At 59.2% G+C, this 14,931-nt stretch overlaps 1 protein-coding gene across 9 annotated transcripts in view; it reads right to left on the bottom strand.

Moving 5' to 3' along the window:
• ARAP1 (ArfGAP with RhoGAP domain, ankyrin repeat and PH domain 1) overlaps positions 1-14,931 on the bottom strand; it is a 62,419-nt gene that overhangs the window by 7,047 nt on the left and 40,441 nt on the right. For 5 of the 9 annotated variants that reach the window (XM_019807888.2, XM_034666384.1, XM_034666387.1 and 2 more), the window contains 19 exons: positions 14,526-14,725; positions 12,577-12,662; positions 11,180-11,362; positions 9,931-10,105; positions 8,649-8,783; positions 6,645-6,780; positions 6,266-6,368; positions 5,248-5,443; positions 4,923-4,974; positions 4,636-4,799; positions 4,272-4,484; positions 3,863-3,968; positions 3,288-3,435; positions 3,117-3,203; positions 2,961-3,029; positions 2,530-2,647; positions 1,047-1,160; positions 669-814; positions 108-140 (listed from right to left, as the gene is read on the bottom strand). In XM_019807888.2, coding sequence (XP_019663447.2) covers positions 108-140; positions 669-814; positions 1,047-1,160; positions 2,530-2,647; positions 2,961-3,029; positions 3,117-3,203; positions 3,288-3,435; positions 3,863-3,968; positions 4,272-4,484; positions 4,636-4,799; positions 4,923-4,974; positions 5,248-5,443; positions 6,266-6,368; positions 6,645-6,780; positions 8,649-8,783; positions 9,931-10,105; positions 11,180-11,362; positions 12,577-12,662; positions 14,526-14,725 — 2,464 coding nt within the window. Of the gene's footprint in view, positions 1-107; positions 141-668; positions 815-1,046; positions 1,161-2,529; positions 2,648-2,960; positions 3,030-3,116; positions 3,204-3,287; positions 3,436-3,862; positions 3,969-4,271; positions 4,485-4,635; positions 4,800-4,922; positions 4,975-5,247; positions 5,444-6,265; positions 6,369-6,644; positions 6,781-8,648; positions 8,784-9,930; positions 10,106-11,179; positions 11,363-12,576; positions 12,663-14,525; positions 14,726-14,931 lie in introns of those variants that run through there. The other 4 variants (XM_019807890.2, XM_034666386.1, XR_004627163.1 and 1 more) reach the window with 3 other exon arrangements.

Below are 14,931 nucleotides of genomic sequence, written 5' to 3'. Positions count from 1 at the left end.
ATGCCTGGAGATGGCCATGAGCTCTGGCTGCGTCCCCAGGCTCCCATCAGGCTCACTTGGCCCCCAGGCGGTGTAAGGAAGCTGGCAGTTGGCTCGTAGCTACTCACGGTCTCAGGGGCCCCGCTCCACGGCCTCTGGCTCTGTTTGATAGAGGATCAGGGTTATGGAAGAAGGAGGTCCAGGTCCAGAGCCAGGACAGTGTGTGTAGTGGTGCATGGTAGGCTGTGGCAGGTACGTACAGAAGATGCTGGGGGCGGGGTGCCAAGATCTGGGAGGACACCTAGCATGTGGACACAGTGGGCATGGAGGAGGGACGACCTGTGAAGTGGCGAGGCCTGCAGGGGCCACACGTGGGGGCTGCCACCACGTGGCATGTTCTTGCAGGTGCCATGACAAGGCACAGGCGCAGGTGAGACGGCATGAGCCTGATGTGATGGCATGCAGGCACTAGAGCCTAGTGGGGCCCCAGGGCACAGAAGAGTGGCCACCGAGGGCCACAGGAGGAGGGCCCTGAGAGTCTATAGCTCTCCCCCACCACTGTGCTGTCCCCGGAACCCGCGATGGGGATGCTCTCACTGGCAGACACTGGCAAATGTTTGTGAACGGGTGTGTGAGCACACTTGGGTGCCAGTGCTCATTGCATGGCCGGACCCACTGGGGTCACTCACCCGGATCTCCTTGTAGAGCCGCAGACAGCTGCTGTTGAGGATGAAGTATCGATCGTGAAAGCCACCCGAGGGCAGGCCCAGGCCCAGGAGGCTACGGTCCTCACGGAACTTCATCATGCCGTGCTTGGTGTCGCCCACATGGCTGGCTGGGGGAAGACTGGAGTGGGCATGGGCTGCCCCGACCGCCGGCCCAAGGACATGGACACCCAGGGGAAGGTCCCAGGATGAAGGAAACCGCCCCAGCCTGTTCCCGCCACCAGACAGGCCTGCCCGCGAGGCCCCCTCTGCCTGAGCAGCTCCTGCCCGGGCTCCAGATGAAGGGACCCACCAGCCTACCCAGCCCTGCAGGGACACCACCCCCCCCAGTACACCACCTACCCAGGTACAGCAGCATGGCCTCCATGGACGGGTGCTTCTTCACCACCAGGTAGCTGTCTGTGCCCAGCCCGTGCAGGATGGGCAGCACCTTCTCCGCAAAGTGCAGGGGGCGCTCTGGGGAGAGGTCACACCTACTGTCACCGTGTGGCCTTACAGCACTGAGGCCTGGAGCACACACGTATGTCCCCGGGCTCCGCCCACTCCCAAGGCCTACTAGCAGCACAACACGCCACCAATGGGACCGCCCTTTCCACACCCGAGCTTCAGGCTCGACACATCTGCCTGGGACCAAAGCTGCTCCAACCCACACGTCCAAAACCAAGCCAGCCATCTTTCCTGTGTGCCCCCATCTAGGAAAACACCACCCACCAAACCACTCAAGCCAGAAACAAAGTCTCCCCATCTTCCCTCCATATGTCGAATCTCTTTGCTTCTGTCCATCATTGTTGCCATGCTGGCCCGAGTTACCATTTGTCCTTGGACTAACGCCGCAGTCTTCCATGTGGTCTCCAGCGTGTGTCTCGTTCCCCGCCCCCACCTCTCCCTACCCAACAGCAAGGAACAACCTCTCCAAACTCCCATCGCTAACCCTTCAATGGCCTTGCATGGTGGTCAGGCCTGGTGGCCACCTCCGTCTCTGCCTCCAGGCTCACTCCTTGACACAACCCCTTCACTGCCATCTCAAGCTCCTCAGAAGGGTGAGTCCATGGCCACCACAAGACATTCGCCTGTGCCACTCCCACTGCCTGGAGGTGCTTTTCTCCCCCTTCACCAAGTAACTCCTACCCTTCTTCACCTCCCAGCACAGGGACTGCAAAGCCAGAGAGCCTGTTATGAGCGCTGAGGGTGCTGCGGCCCTTCCTGCACGGCAGTTACCACTGCCTCGGCTGTAGGTTATTACGGTGATCGCGGCATTGGTGTCCATTCCAGACCACACTAACCCCCGTGAGGGGAGGGACAGTGTGTCTGGCTCCCCAGCCCAGTGGCCGGCACTCAACAAATCACAGGAAAACAAATGAACAGATATACCCTCATCCACCACTGCTATTAAGACCACCCTTTATCCTAAAATGCCTTTATCACCTCCTTTACCACCACCCTCACAAACACCACCACAGCCCAACCCTCTTGCATGGCCATCACCACCTACTACTCCCTTCATCGCCAATCCCATTATCAAATTCAGTACCACCGCCCTTGCAAACAACACCATTCTGACAAGGAGAACGCATCGTCATAGCCGACACCACCTACCTCCTTCATCGCCCTTCCCATCAGCCACATTACAGTCATCACCTCAACCCCTGCCAGCACACTATCGCCACCATCACTGAGATGACCATGTGACAGAAACATCCGTCATCCAACACTCCCTTGACCACCACTGTCGCCACACTGCGGGGCAGGGGAGGACACACTGGGACTGCAGCCCAGACAGGTACGGGCCATGCCATACTCTGCACCAATCCTGGTGGCCACCCACCTGCCTCCTCCCTCTCATTGACCTCGAAGCAGGTCCAGTAGTCCCTCTCCCTGATGCCCACATTCCTGCGATCCAGGATCTCCAAGGTGAGCTCCTCAGCTGTCATGGATGCCGGGATCTGCAGTGGCCGAGGAGGAAGAGGTCATTCCACCCCGCCCCTGCCCCTGCCCTGCCACAACCTCATTGTGTGATCCAGGAGCTGAGCCTGCCCCTCAGGCCCTCTGGAGTCCTGGGGTGCCGGGGGAGTGTCCCTAAGTGCTCCTGAGGAGCTGGGTGGGGAGGAGGCAAAGAGGCCCTGGCACCAGCCACATACAGGTTCCAAACTAGGGCTCCCCCTTGGGATGGAAGTTCTGCTCCCCTGGTCACCTGAGCCTATGCCTGGCCCAATCTGCCTTTCCTGGTCCCCTGGCTTCTAGGTCCCCAGTCCCCACCTTGATATGCTGTTCTGTGTCTGCCTTCTTCTCCTCCAGGTACACCGTGCAGATGAAGTCACCGGCGTGCTGTGAGGGGACAGGGCTCAGCTGGAGGTCTGGGCAGTGGGTGCAGGCAGCTGTCCCGAGCCCCCTCCCCCAGGCCCTGTCTTTCACCTGGGTCCCACTGGCGGTGCCAGCCACACGCATCTTCACAATGGCAGTGATCTCCTCCTTCTGCTTCCTCAGCTCCTCCTCATCTACCTGGGAGGGGGGACACAGACAGATGGTCACTGCCACCCGAGAGGCTCACCCCTGCCCTCCACTGCCCACTGGCCGACGACGCACACTAAACACCACCACATAATGGCTGATGAGGTCTTCCACCACACGGCCAGCCTTGTAGTCCTGCCCATCAGTCTGGAAGAGCGTGGGCCCAAACACAATAGCCAAGTTGTGTGTGTTCATCTGGTTTGTGTCTGAGAAGCACTGGACGCTGGACAGCGGAAGACAGAAAGCTCAAGTGAGAAGTCTGGTCCAGAACTTCCCCCCTTCACCTTCCCAGTTCCAAGCAGGTCCATGACTGGCTCCCAGAGTCAGGCCAAGGAAGGTCCTGGTCAGAGTGCACCACTAGTTAAGGGGCACAGTCTTTCTGGCCATGCTTGGGGTCCTGGAAAGGAACAGAGCTGGGAAGCTGGGAGATCTGGCCAAGGTCCCCTGGGTCTGAACTGAAACCTCCTCTATTCCACCCGCCCTGCAGGAAGTAAGTTGGGAGACAAAAGTGTCCAAGATCAGGGCACATCAAAAGTCATTCAGTTCCCAGGCCTACCTGGTTCTGAGGAGAGGGCAGCTGGCCAGGCTGGGAGTAGAAGAATCTTTTCCACCCCATCCCCCCAGAGCCATACCACAGTAATGTTCCTCACCAGTACAGGTGGCTGATAAGGGCCTTCGCTGTGGCACGGTTGACTGGAGGCAGACGAGCCAGGAGCTCTCGGTACCTGGAGACCTTCTCCTCCTCATCCTCAATCTCTGGGTGAGGAGAGATAGATCAGCTCAAGAAGCCCCCGCCCCCACCAGCCACCTCCCCTGTCCCACCCCTCTGGCTGCTCCCCCTCTCACCCTAGCACACTTCCTGGTTCTGTTTAGAGTGACAATGGAAGGAGAAGCAGAGGAAGGGAGGGGAACTGGAGCTTGTCCCCTGGGGCATGCCTCGTCCAAGTGTCCAAGTGCATGGATGGGGAGCGGAAGGGAGGTAATCCTGGGATAGGAGTGGCCAAGCCTGCAGCACTAGCCCGGGTCTCAGGATGGACAAGGACTGCGGGCAGGGCCCACCTGAAGTGTCCAGCCAGGCCAGGCGCTGGGCGCGAGTGAAGAGCCCATCGGGCAGGTCTCGCAGGAAGCGCTTGAGTGCTGAGGAGACATCATCCACGTGCTGCTCCCCCTCCTTGAGGCGCACAGACCGAGCGTCCTGCCGTAGGCTCTCCAGCAGCCGCTGAGTCTTTGACGTCTGCCCGCACTTGCGGTAGATGCCCTCGGACGTCAAGCCTGGAGAGGGGAGGGACTGAGTGGGGGGGGGCGGGACCTCACAGCTACGGTCAGAGGGATCCTGGGAAGGCGGGGCTTGGCCTGGAAGGGGGCGGGCAGGACGGCAGTCTCCCCGGGTGGGGCGGGACCTGCACGCGGGGGCGGGGCTCACCACACTGCGTGATGTAGTCCACACAGCGGTACACAATCACGGGGATATCTGAGTCTCCGAGCTGCTGCTCCGACAGCGTGTCCCCTGAGCTGGCCGCTGCTTTCTGGATGGCCCCCAGCCAGCCTGTGAAGTCCAGCCGTCGCTCCCCCTGGATGTACAGCGTCCTGGGGGGGTGGGGGGCGGCGGGAGATAGTCCGTCACTTGGGGGCTCATCCCTGCCGGACCCCTCCCAAGCCTCTCAGACTGCCCCAGGCTTCTCGGAGCCCCCCAGGGAGTCCAGGGCTCACCTCCTTCGCTCCACCAGCACCAGCACCTGGTTCTCGCTGTCCCCTTGGACGGCTGTGGAGGGGGCCGGTCGAGGTGAGGTCCTGTTCATGGTCCCCAACCGACTCCCTCCTGAGCTTCTCTGGGTACATACATCCCTGGGACCCACCCCCCAATACATGGAGTTGCTGAGATAATACCCCAAGGGCAGGAGAGCACATAAGAGGGCAGGCTAGCTCCTTCCAGCCAGGCCAGGGTAGAGTTCAGACTTCCAGGGAGGGGCTGGGGGCCTGGGAGCCCAGGATGGGGCGTCCTAGAAGTTAGGGGCCCAGGGCTGGGTCCACGCACAAAGCTCCTGCAGTTTCCGAAGTTGTAGCGGCTCCTCACAGGGCCCCTCTGGGAAGACAGCACGGAGCTCAGAGCCAGTGAGGGAGAACCAGCCCTCCTGGGCCCGCTGTAGGCTCAGGCCAGCTTTGTAAGGTAGGCGCCCAAGCCGCTCAAAATCCCAGGCCAGCAGATCTTCAGCCAGGGGAGGTGTGAACGCCTGGTGGGGAGGCCAAGGGAAAGGGAAGGTAGCTGAGGAGACTGCATCAGCCAACAGCACTGCCTGCCTGGGACCCTCCAGCTCTTTGGCTTGTGGGCACGTGCCCATATCCCACCCAGCTATCTCCTCTCTCTTCCCCAGGGCAGAACCCAGCACAGTTCATGAACTCGGGTATCATGCCCCACTTCATACCCACTCAGATGTGTCTTCCTCTGGAAAACGTTCCCAGACACCTTCAGAGATGCCCCTTCTCTGCCCTCTGCTGCAGCACTGATTACTGTATTATTGCTGTCTGGGCCCCACCTGTCTCCCCCGCCAGGGAACCACTGAAGAGCCAGGACCAAGACTGGTTCAGCTGGGTCCGCAGGGTTCAGAGGACTGACCGTCAGAAGGCTCACTGATGACTGATCAAAGACCAAGTAAATAAAAGTCACAGGCCCTCACAGCCCAGGGGGGCCCCACAGGGCACCTGGCTCTGGTCCCCAAGGGAGAGCTCTGTAGTCTCCCTGCCTTCTTCTTACACAGCAAGGAGCTCACTTCCTCTGGAGTCAGTACTGTTCATCCTAAGATGGCTCTGTTACTCATTATTAAACATGTATTGAGCACCTAGGGAGTGCAAGGCCCACAGCCCTTCTTCCACAGGTTTCCTGACCTCCCCGCTAGGGAACTGCAGATTATGTCAGGCCCTTGGCTCAAGAAGCCTGCCCCGTGTCTGCTCCCTCCATTCATGAGGCAGGGGAGCTGCAGTACATGGCAACAGCCAGGAGGTCCAACCCTGGGCCCTGTCAGACTCCCCATACCTGCCCACTAACCCAGGCCCACCTTTGCAATGCACTTGACCCACTCACGAGCCAGCTCTGCACTCTCCAGCCCAAACAGGTACAGCCGCTCTCCCTCTGTGTACACCTCAAAGGTGTGCTCAAAGCTGTAGATACACAGGCCAGGAGTCAGGCCCGCCCAGCCCAGCCGTGACCCACCCCACATAGCCCTGCCTCCACCCCCTGCCCACTGCCCTTTCCTCGGCCCTCTAAGAGGTGGTGGGAAAGCCCTAGACTGGGGCCTCAGGAGACCCGGCTCCAGCCCCAGGTTGCTGTGTGACCCTCGGAAGGTTCTGCCCTTCTCTGGGCCTACTACCATTTCCTCAATGGGGGGGTTGGACCTTATAGCAATAAGTCTGTGATTCTGCGCCAGGGGTGCTCACCCATGGGTGTCAGGAGGGGGCACTGCCAGGCACACAATCTCGCTGGCACGAATCTCCCCGTTGGGGGTCACTGCCCGCTCATTCTCATAGTAGCTTAAGACCCCGTCGCTAAGGACACACCAGCGTCGGCTGAACTCTGGGGAAAAGTTGGGCAGGGGAGAGCCATGAGGGAGCCCCCAACCTCCCCTGAAAACCACCTCTGTATCCTCCCTGGGCCCCCACTCCCACCTGACCCACGTCCTCTTCATTCTGACTCACAAGCTTTCTCCAGTTCCATCCTCCTCCCTGCAGTCTGCTGCCCCAGACCAGCCCACACCTCATCCCTGGACCACTGCAGTGACTTCTTCACTGGTTCCTAGCGTCACTTCTTCCAAGATTCAAGAAAGATCTGGGTAAAACCAGACTCCGTCTTCCCTCTGCTCAAAACCTTTCCATGTCCCCCCTCCCCTTATCCTACACCCCTTAGGCTGGCATACAAGGTCCTGCTGGGTCTGCCCCCACCCACATCTCCAGCCGCCTCTCTGACCACTCCTGGGCACCTCACCCTCCCCACTTTTGCTTACCTTGTTCCCTCCACCCACACCCTCCATCCTTCAAGTCCAGCCCATATGCCATAGGAAGGTTCCATGGCCACCCCGCGCTCTCACCCTCCCCTGCCAGTGGCACACATTGCTCTATGCTCTGTCTCCTCCTATAATGGCTCTGAGGAAACTGACAAGATTCCAGAGAGGAAAAGAAATGGGAATCTGGACCAGAAAAGGCAGGAGAAAGAACAGAATGTCAAGGCCATGCAGGCTCATATAGTTCACGGCATTGAGCTTCACACTGTCTCAGAGCTTCCTGGCATCCAGGGCAAAAAGGATGACTCAGGCAGTTACATAAATGACATTATCAGGCAGAGGGAGATAGACTAGGGGCAGTGCCCCAGGGGCAGTGAGGTGGTGAACAGCACAGAGTTCCAAAGAAATCTCTTTGGGTGCTAGAGGGCTTCACAGAGAGGCGCTGAGGGATATAGAGAGCAATGGTCTCAACAATATTCCCACAGCAGACACTGTCTCTTGTCCTGTCTGCAAGGATATGACCTCTGTCCTCTGAGGGCAGTGTGTCCCAGAGCCTGCCCCCCCAGGCTGGGCCCCTGCAGGAGCACCAGCCCTGCCTCAGTGACTCTTCATCCTGCAATGTCGGCCAACAGCCCTCTGTGCTAGGAGCTGTTCTAGGTGCTGGGGCTACAGTGGTGGCCAAGGGGAGCTTATATTCCAGTGGGGCACAGAAATCACTAGACACATCTATAAACAGACAAATTAACGTCAGCTAAGTGGTGTGAAATCAGGGTAAAAGTAGGGTAAATAGGGCATGCTAGTTTGGATAAAGTGGTCCTGGATGAAGTCCCTAAGGAGTAACATTTAAACAGAGACCAGACTGGAGTGAGGGGACTGATCATGCAGATATTTTGGGGAAAAGCACTTTAGGCGGGGGCAGAGCAAATGCAAAGGCCCTTCGGGAAAGTGAATATACATGTCTGAGAAACAGCAAGGCCAGTAAAGCTGCAGCAGAGTGGGTGAGGGGAGAGGGGTCACAGGTCATGGGGTGGGAGGGCTGACATGCAGGTCCTTGTGGGATGTGGGAAGGACTGCGGATTGTACTGAGTTGGGGAGCAAATGGAAGGCAGAGATGACAAAGGGACAGTCTCTAAGTTTTGCTCTGTCTGGCTCCAAATGCCAGATGCCCAGCACCCAGCAGGTGCTCAATAAAGGCTTTTTTAGCCTAAAGGAACTCTAGCTGTGACTTGCTCTGCAGTGCCAGGCCCTGCTCCCACCCCTACTGGCTCATTTATTAAGTATCTACTGTGCCCCAGAGACTACATCCCGGAAGCCCTCTAGGGTGACTCTGCCAGAGTACACTTGGCACTCTCATGCATCCACCAGTCCAGCCTGCCCAGGCTTCTCTGGCCCTGCCACCATGCCAGGATCCCATGGCAGGAACAGGGTCTGGCCCGGCACCCACCTTCCCGGGCACGGCGGTCCTGCAGCAGCTTGCTGGCCGAGGCGGTCTTGTAGAGAAAGCCACTGTGGCTCACAGTTGGCAAGACAACTGAGTAGTGCTTTTCCAGGGGCTTCACTGAATCCAGCCGAGGTACCTCTTTAGGGAAGGCAGTGGGCGGCGGGGGGAGGAATGGCTGTTCATGCTCGCCATTCCAGGGTGTCCCCCCCACCCCCACCCGGGTTGAGCATCCAAGCTTACATTCGACTCACCAGCCCCCTGACTATCACCGTCAGGCTCTCACTGCCACATCCAAGGCTCTGCCCAAGTCATTCTCCACTTCCCCCCCACCTTGTGCAAATTCCAAGGCCCAGCTCCAGTACCTCCCCTGCCAGGAAGCCCCCCTGACTCCCCAGTCCGGCCCACCCCGCTCTCTCTGTGGAGGCACAGGGCAAGCACACTAGAATGAGGGGTCTTAGGCAAACTCATTAACAATCCCCAGAGGGAGGTTTGTCCCAGACAGTGCAAAGCCTAAGGAAGCAGCCCGGCTCCAGCCCTGCTCCCAGCGGTCCCAAAGCCCAGGCCAGCTTGGGTGGTCTCCTGTGCCTCCCCGGACACCTGGGCTTGCCCCAGCCCAGCACACCCCACCCACCCGTGGCCGTAAGCTGAGCTCTGGGCGCCGAGCTCCACCCTTGGTCCTCGGATATGGCCCCAGAGGCCAGCCCTGAGCCATGACCAGCAGTGCTCACCCCCACCAGCCGGATACTGACAGGCAAATGGGACCCAACCCCAGTCTGCAACAGAGCCCCGCCCAGACACAGCAGCAGACAGGGCTGCCGTCCATCGTCGTCGTGGGTCACCCGCACACAGAAATGTAGCCTCCACACAGCAACTCAGATACTCTGCAGCTGAACAAACCCCAAAGCCCTCAACGCCCCCAGGGGCAAGGAAACACAGATCCACAGCGGCTCAGAGATGCTACCCTGAAAGGCCCACACTGCAGGTCAGGGAGGGACCCACAAATCCAGAAAGAGAGATGCAGAGACAAAGGGACACACATAGGAAGGGGAAGCCAGACGCACAAATGTACGCTGACGTGCAAACGCAAACATACCCCAAACCGCACACCGTTGCACCAGGGCCCCTCGAGGAGCTGCAATCACAGCTCAAGTGGTATGTACATCTGACCTCACAGGGGGATGCACAGCTTCTGGCGGACCCCCACCCAACACCCCTATCAAAGGGCCAGACCGTGGCCGCAGGGAGGCCCCATCCCTTGAGGTGGACAGTCCCACCGGCCACTCACCCGTGGTCCGGTTGTTCCGAAGGAATTCCATCTGCAGTATCTGGCCTGCTTGCTCGGCAAGAGCCAGGGGTGTGGGAGCCTCAGGATCCCCTGAGAAGCAGTTGACCCCAGCCCCACAGCCCAGGAGAGCTTGGGTCTCAGCCAGGTCTGTGGTAGTGACTGCAGCACACAGAGCCTGGGAGAAGGGAGGGGGGAGGGCAGGGTCAGCCTCAGCTGGAGTGGGGGGGTCAGTGGGAAAGGGGGCTCAGGGGAGGAGAGGAAGGAAGAGGAAGGAGTCACCCAAGTCTGGAGGCCCATCCTCAGATTTGAAGAGAAGAGGCAGGAGGGACAGAGAGGAGAGGGGGAGGAAGAGAAAGGCCAAGGGATTAGGAGGGTGGATAGAGGCTACCCCACAGAGGCTGGGGGTCCCAGTGTCCCAGGGCTCACCCCTACTAGCAACCCTGGGACCCAATCAGCTGCCAAGCCTGTTCTCTAGAGGATCTCAAGCTCCTTCTGCCTTATGGAAGGGCAGAGGGGGGTGCTTTGAAGCTAATTCCTCCCACATTTGAATTCCTCACTGCCTGCCCAGCCCTCCTGACCAATGGGAGTTGCTGCCCCTCCTAGCTGGCGGGCTAGACTGGGCTGGGCTGGGGGCTGGACGCCTGGGTTCCTGGGAGGTGGAGGCCTGGCTCCCACTGGGCTTCTAGCCGGCCTGAGCCTGCCTGGGTGGGGCTGTTTGGGGGAGGGGCTGAAGGCCAATCAGAGGTCACAACTGGCATCCCCCTGCCTCGGAGCAGGCTACCTCCCACTCAGGCTGAGCCAGACCAGGGCCCAGGGCTTGGCTCCCAGCCTGTCAGGGCCTGGGGCCCATGTGGGGCCTCAGCTCGAGTGGGGTGTGGATGGGGGTGGGTCAGAGCAGCCAGCTGTTTTTCATGAGCCTGACAGGAAATAGCATCCCCATCAAGTTCACTCCTTTTGGCAGGATTCACAAGGAGCAGGACAGTTCGGGAGACAGAGGAATCAGGAGGGGAGGGAGGCAGACAGATGCTGGGGATGTGGACTTGGCCCAAGGGTCAGGCCTGACTCCTCCTTGCTTTGCCCCAACTCTCCCTGTGGCTTAGGCAGGGCCCTTCCGCCCTCTGGCCTCAGTTTCCTCATATGCCAACTAATCACTGTAAGCTAATAGAAGAGATGGGCTGAGACAGAGCAATGAGGGGGGCAGAAAGAAAGGGGGTGGTCTCCAGGGGCCCCAGAGGCCCAGCGCCCTGACCTTGTCCAGTTCCTCCTGGTTGCCAAAGAGCGGGTGGTAGCGGCGGTACTTGCCCTCACGGTATTTGGCCTCCAGGTGGCGCCGCCGGGCACCAGGGCTGCTGTTGGGCTGCAGAGCCTCACTGGGGGGCACGTTGGCTGCCCAGAAGCGGTTCCCAGTGCCATTGCCCAGCTGTAAGAAGAGCTGTGGGTGTGGGCAAGAGGTCAGACTGGCAGCCTATGGCCAGGCCCCCGTGTCTGGTAAAATCTTTGTTTTGAGGCTGTCAGGAGAGGGGCTGGGCGAGCCAGGCCACCCACCCACTTTCCCATCAGGGAAGCTGAGGTGCGGCCTGTCCTGTCCGTGGCTGTGGGCCCAAATTCAGGTCCTCAGCTCAATGATAGCCCAAGAGACAGACAATCCAACAGCTGGATGGCCCAGGCCTGGTCCCCAGTTGGGGGCCTTGCTATTTCCCCCACCTAGTCCCACATCTGGAACTCTGCATTCCTGAGGCTATCACTGCTTGGGCAAGGGTGGGGGTGGGGTAGCTAACCTGTCAGCCAATGGGGTGGGTAAGGATTTTGGAAACCTCTCTTGTCCTTGACATTCCTTTCTGGGTTCAGGGGAGGAGGAACAGGGGCAGATGCTGGGGGCACAGATGCAGGGGTCCAGTAATCAGGGGACTAGTTTATTAATCCTTTCACTCTGCTGATCATTTGTCTCACAGCTGTTTCCTGGGCCCCTCATCTTTGTCAAGTCCTGTGTGGGGTGCTGGGTCATGGAAGAGAATAAAGCAGAAACAGACCCTGCCCCCAGCCCCCCCCCCCCGACTCATTCTGTGACTCTGGGAAAGTCATCTTCTCTCCCTGGGCCTCAATCTCCTATTCTTCGAACTGGGGATTCTAACCCTAACCCAGAGGGGATGATGGGACAGCCAAACTGCGTGGGGGTCTGCAGCTTAGCTGGGGCTGTCAGGAAGGCCCCGTGTGGTCAGCCTCCTGCCGCAGATCTCCTCTGTAAGCACTGCACACCTCAGTGTGGGAACCCAAGTAGACAGGCACAGCTTATGCACACGTAAGTGTACCCCCAGGTGTACGTACTCACACCCACTGGAGTATGTGCGTGCAGATGAAGTAAATCGTTTAGGCTCTGCAGGACAGTTTCTGTTGCAGATTCCTTTTTTCTTTCTTTTTTTTTTTAACCAACCCTTTAAAACTGTAAAAACATTCTTAGCTCACTGGCCAATTTGCTGACTTTGCCAAAAAACAACTTTCCCAAAATCCCCACCCACTAGACGATCCCAAAGGTCTCTTCTAGCTCCAGGGGGCCGAGGTCTGTGAGGGGGGAGAGGGGTGGGGAGACTCAGGAAGCGGTGGAGTGGGGCGGACCCCAAATGCAGGTGGCAAGCAAGGCCTCCCCACCTCGATGAGTGTTTCCGTCCACACCTTCCTGTCCATCTTCAGGCTCCGAACCTTGGAGACCCCAGCGCCCAGGCCACGGTGCTCCCCTGCAGACAGAGGGCCCTCACCTTCACATGAGCACTTACCTTGCCACCCTCCCCGCCTCCCCGCGGAGCCCAAGCAGTGGCAGATAGGGAGAGGCTACTCCGGGTGCCAGCCACACACACCCCTGCTCCAGGCACCACAGAAATGAGAAGTCACCTGGGCTCCTGCAGCAGTACCCCCCCAACCAGGCCACTCTGCCCACCAACCACCGTGATCTTTTTTTTTTTTTAAGTAAGCTCTATGCCCAACATGGGGCTTGAACTCACGACCCCCCACCCCCACTCTGAGATCAAGAGTCACATACCAACTGAGCCAGCCAGGTGCCCCCGAGTTATCTCCTTAAAATGCAAATCTCCTTATTTAAAACCCCTGTTTTAGAGCCGCCAGTGGCTCCCCAGAATTAGATCTAAATTCCTTACCTCCTTCTCCTGCAACTTCATTTCAGAACTTCCCCCAACCCCAATCCTGCTCAGCCATACTCTTCTAATCTGCCAGACTCATTCCTGCCTCAGGGCCTTTGCACTCACAGTTCTTTCTGCCTGGACTCTCTTTCCCCAACTTCCCCAGGGCTGGCTCCCTCCTCACATTCAGGTTGTAGGTGACAGGCCATCTCCTCAGAGAGGGCTTCCTGACAGACACATTCTCTGCCTAGCACTTTATAACCTGATATTTCTATTGGTTCATATTATGTATTTTCTGCCTCTCTCCACTAGAATGTAAGCTGCCTGAGGGCAGGAATCTTGACTGTCTGCTTTAGTGTGTAGCCTCCGTGCCCAGAACAAAGTCTGGCATGCAGTGAGCACTGAGTACATCTCTGTGGAATGAGAGGGCAGGGCGAGTTGGGGCTGCAGGGAATGCAGCCTTACTCAGCCACAGGTCACACAGGAGCCCTGGGGTAGGGAGCAGGCTGGGGCACTCGGAGCACCTAGCGCCACCTGGTTCTGGCTTCAGCCTCACCCCCTCTGCAGCCTCCTACGGAGCACCTCATCCACACCAGCCATCGGCACCCCTCCATGAGCCGACCCCTTTCTAAATCGAGTCACTTCTTTCCTGCATGCAGACCTCACAGCCCCGGGCCTCCTGGATGTTTGCCCTAGCTCAGCACCTTCCCCAGAACTAGCCCCCCCCCCCAGATCCCCGTCTCAAGCTGTCCAAAGCTGCCACCTGGGCATCCTCCGCTCCCCTGAGGGCCAAGTCCCTAACACCTCAGAGCATCTGGCATAGCACAGGTGGAGAGAGGAACGCATCTCGGGCTCCCGCCTCCATCCTGCTCGCCCTCCTCACCTGATCTGTCATGGGGACTTTGACACCACAGATCCCATACACCCCCCGAGTCCTCTCCGTCGCTTCCCCTGACCAGGCCTCAGCCTGTTCCTCTCTCTCGTGGAACCATGAACAACCTCCCCGCCGGTCTCCAGTCTCACACCTCCAACTCACATTCCACCCATCAGCCAGAGTCTGAGGCACGAATCTGACCATGGACCCTCCACCCCTGCCTCCCATCTCCTCCCACTGCAGGCAAAGCCCTGCCAGCCCCTCCTGCTCTGATGTGCCGGGAGGGGAGGGTGCTGGACCTCGACCGGCCTGGGCTCCAATCCAGACTTACTTGCCAGGCCACCCGTGACGAGCCATTTCCCTTCTCTGTGCCTCAGTGTCCTACCCACGGTGTGTGCAGTCGAATCCCTGCCTTGCAATCTCAGGACTGCAGGCTAATCACAGCGGGAAAGGCCTGGCGCACAGATGCAACTTCATCGACAAGGATCTGACTACCGTCTTGGCTTGGGCCCCTCTGGCCAGACAGGCCACCTGCCATCCCGACACGCCAGCCCTGTCATGCCTCAGCCTGGTGCCCCAGCCCCACACACCTGCACAGCGCTTGCAGATGACGACACAGAGGTTGATGGAGGCCCAGTCAGGCTGGGCAGCCCCGCAGTCGGCACAGAACCTGTTGGGGGCCACGGCCCAGATGCGCTCGGCCACCTCCGAGGTAGACAGGGCCTCGGCAATGGCTCCCTGCATGGCCTCCAGCCACTGCTCCTTCTCTAGCTCCGACTCGGCTGAGAAGCTAGGGACACAGGAGTGGGGGTGGGGCTGGTGGGAGAGGGCTCAGAGAGATTTGGGGGCAGCGTGAAGAGGGACATCATGAAGTGGGTGGAGCAAGGAGTTGAGCACCCATAACTGGAAGAGGGAGGCATCCTGGGTCTGTGAGGAAGGTGGGCATGGACAGAGGCAAGGGTACCATGAACTTAAGAGACACGTGGGGGCTGGGGG

The sequence above is a fragment of the Ailuropoda melanoleuca genome, chromosome 8, assembly GCF_002007445.2.
Source record: "Ailuropoda melanoleuca isolate Jingjing chromosome 8, ASM200744v2, whole genome shotgun sequence".
NCBI classification, from domain to species: Eukaryota; Metazoa; Chordata; class Mammalia; order Carnivora; family Ursidae; genus Ailuropoda; species Ailuropoda melanoleuca.
This window is presented reverse-complemented; position numbering and strand designations above follow the sequence as displayed.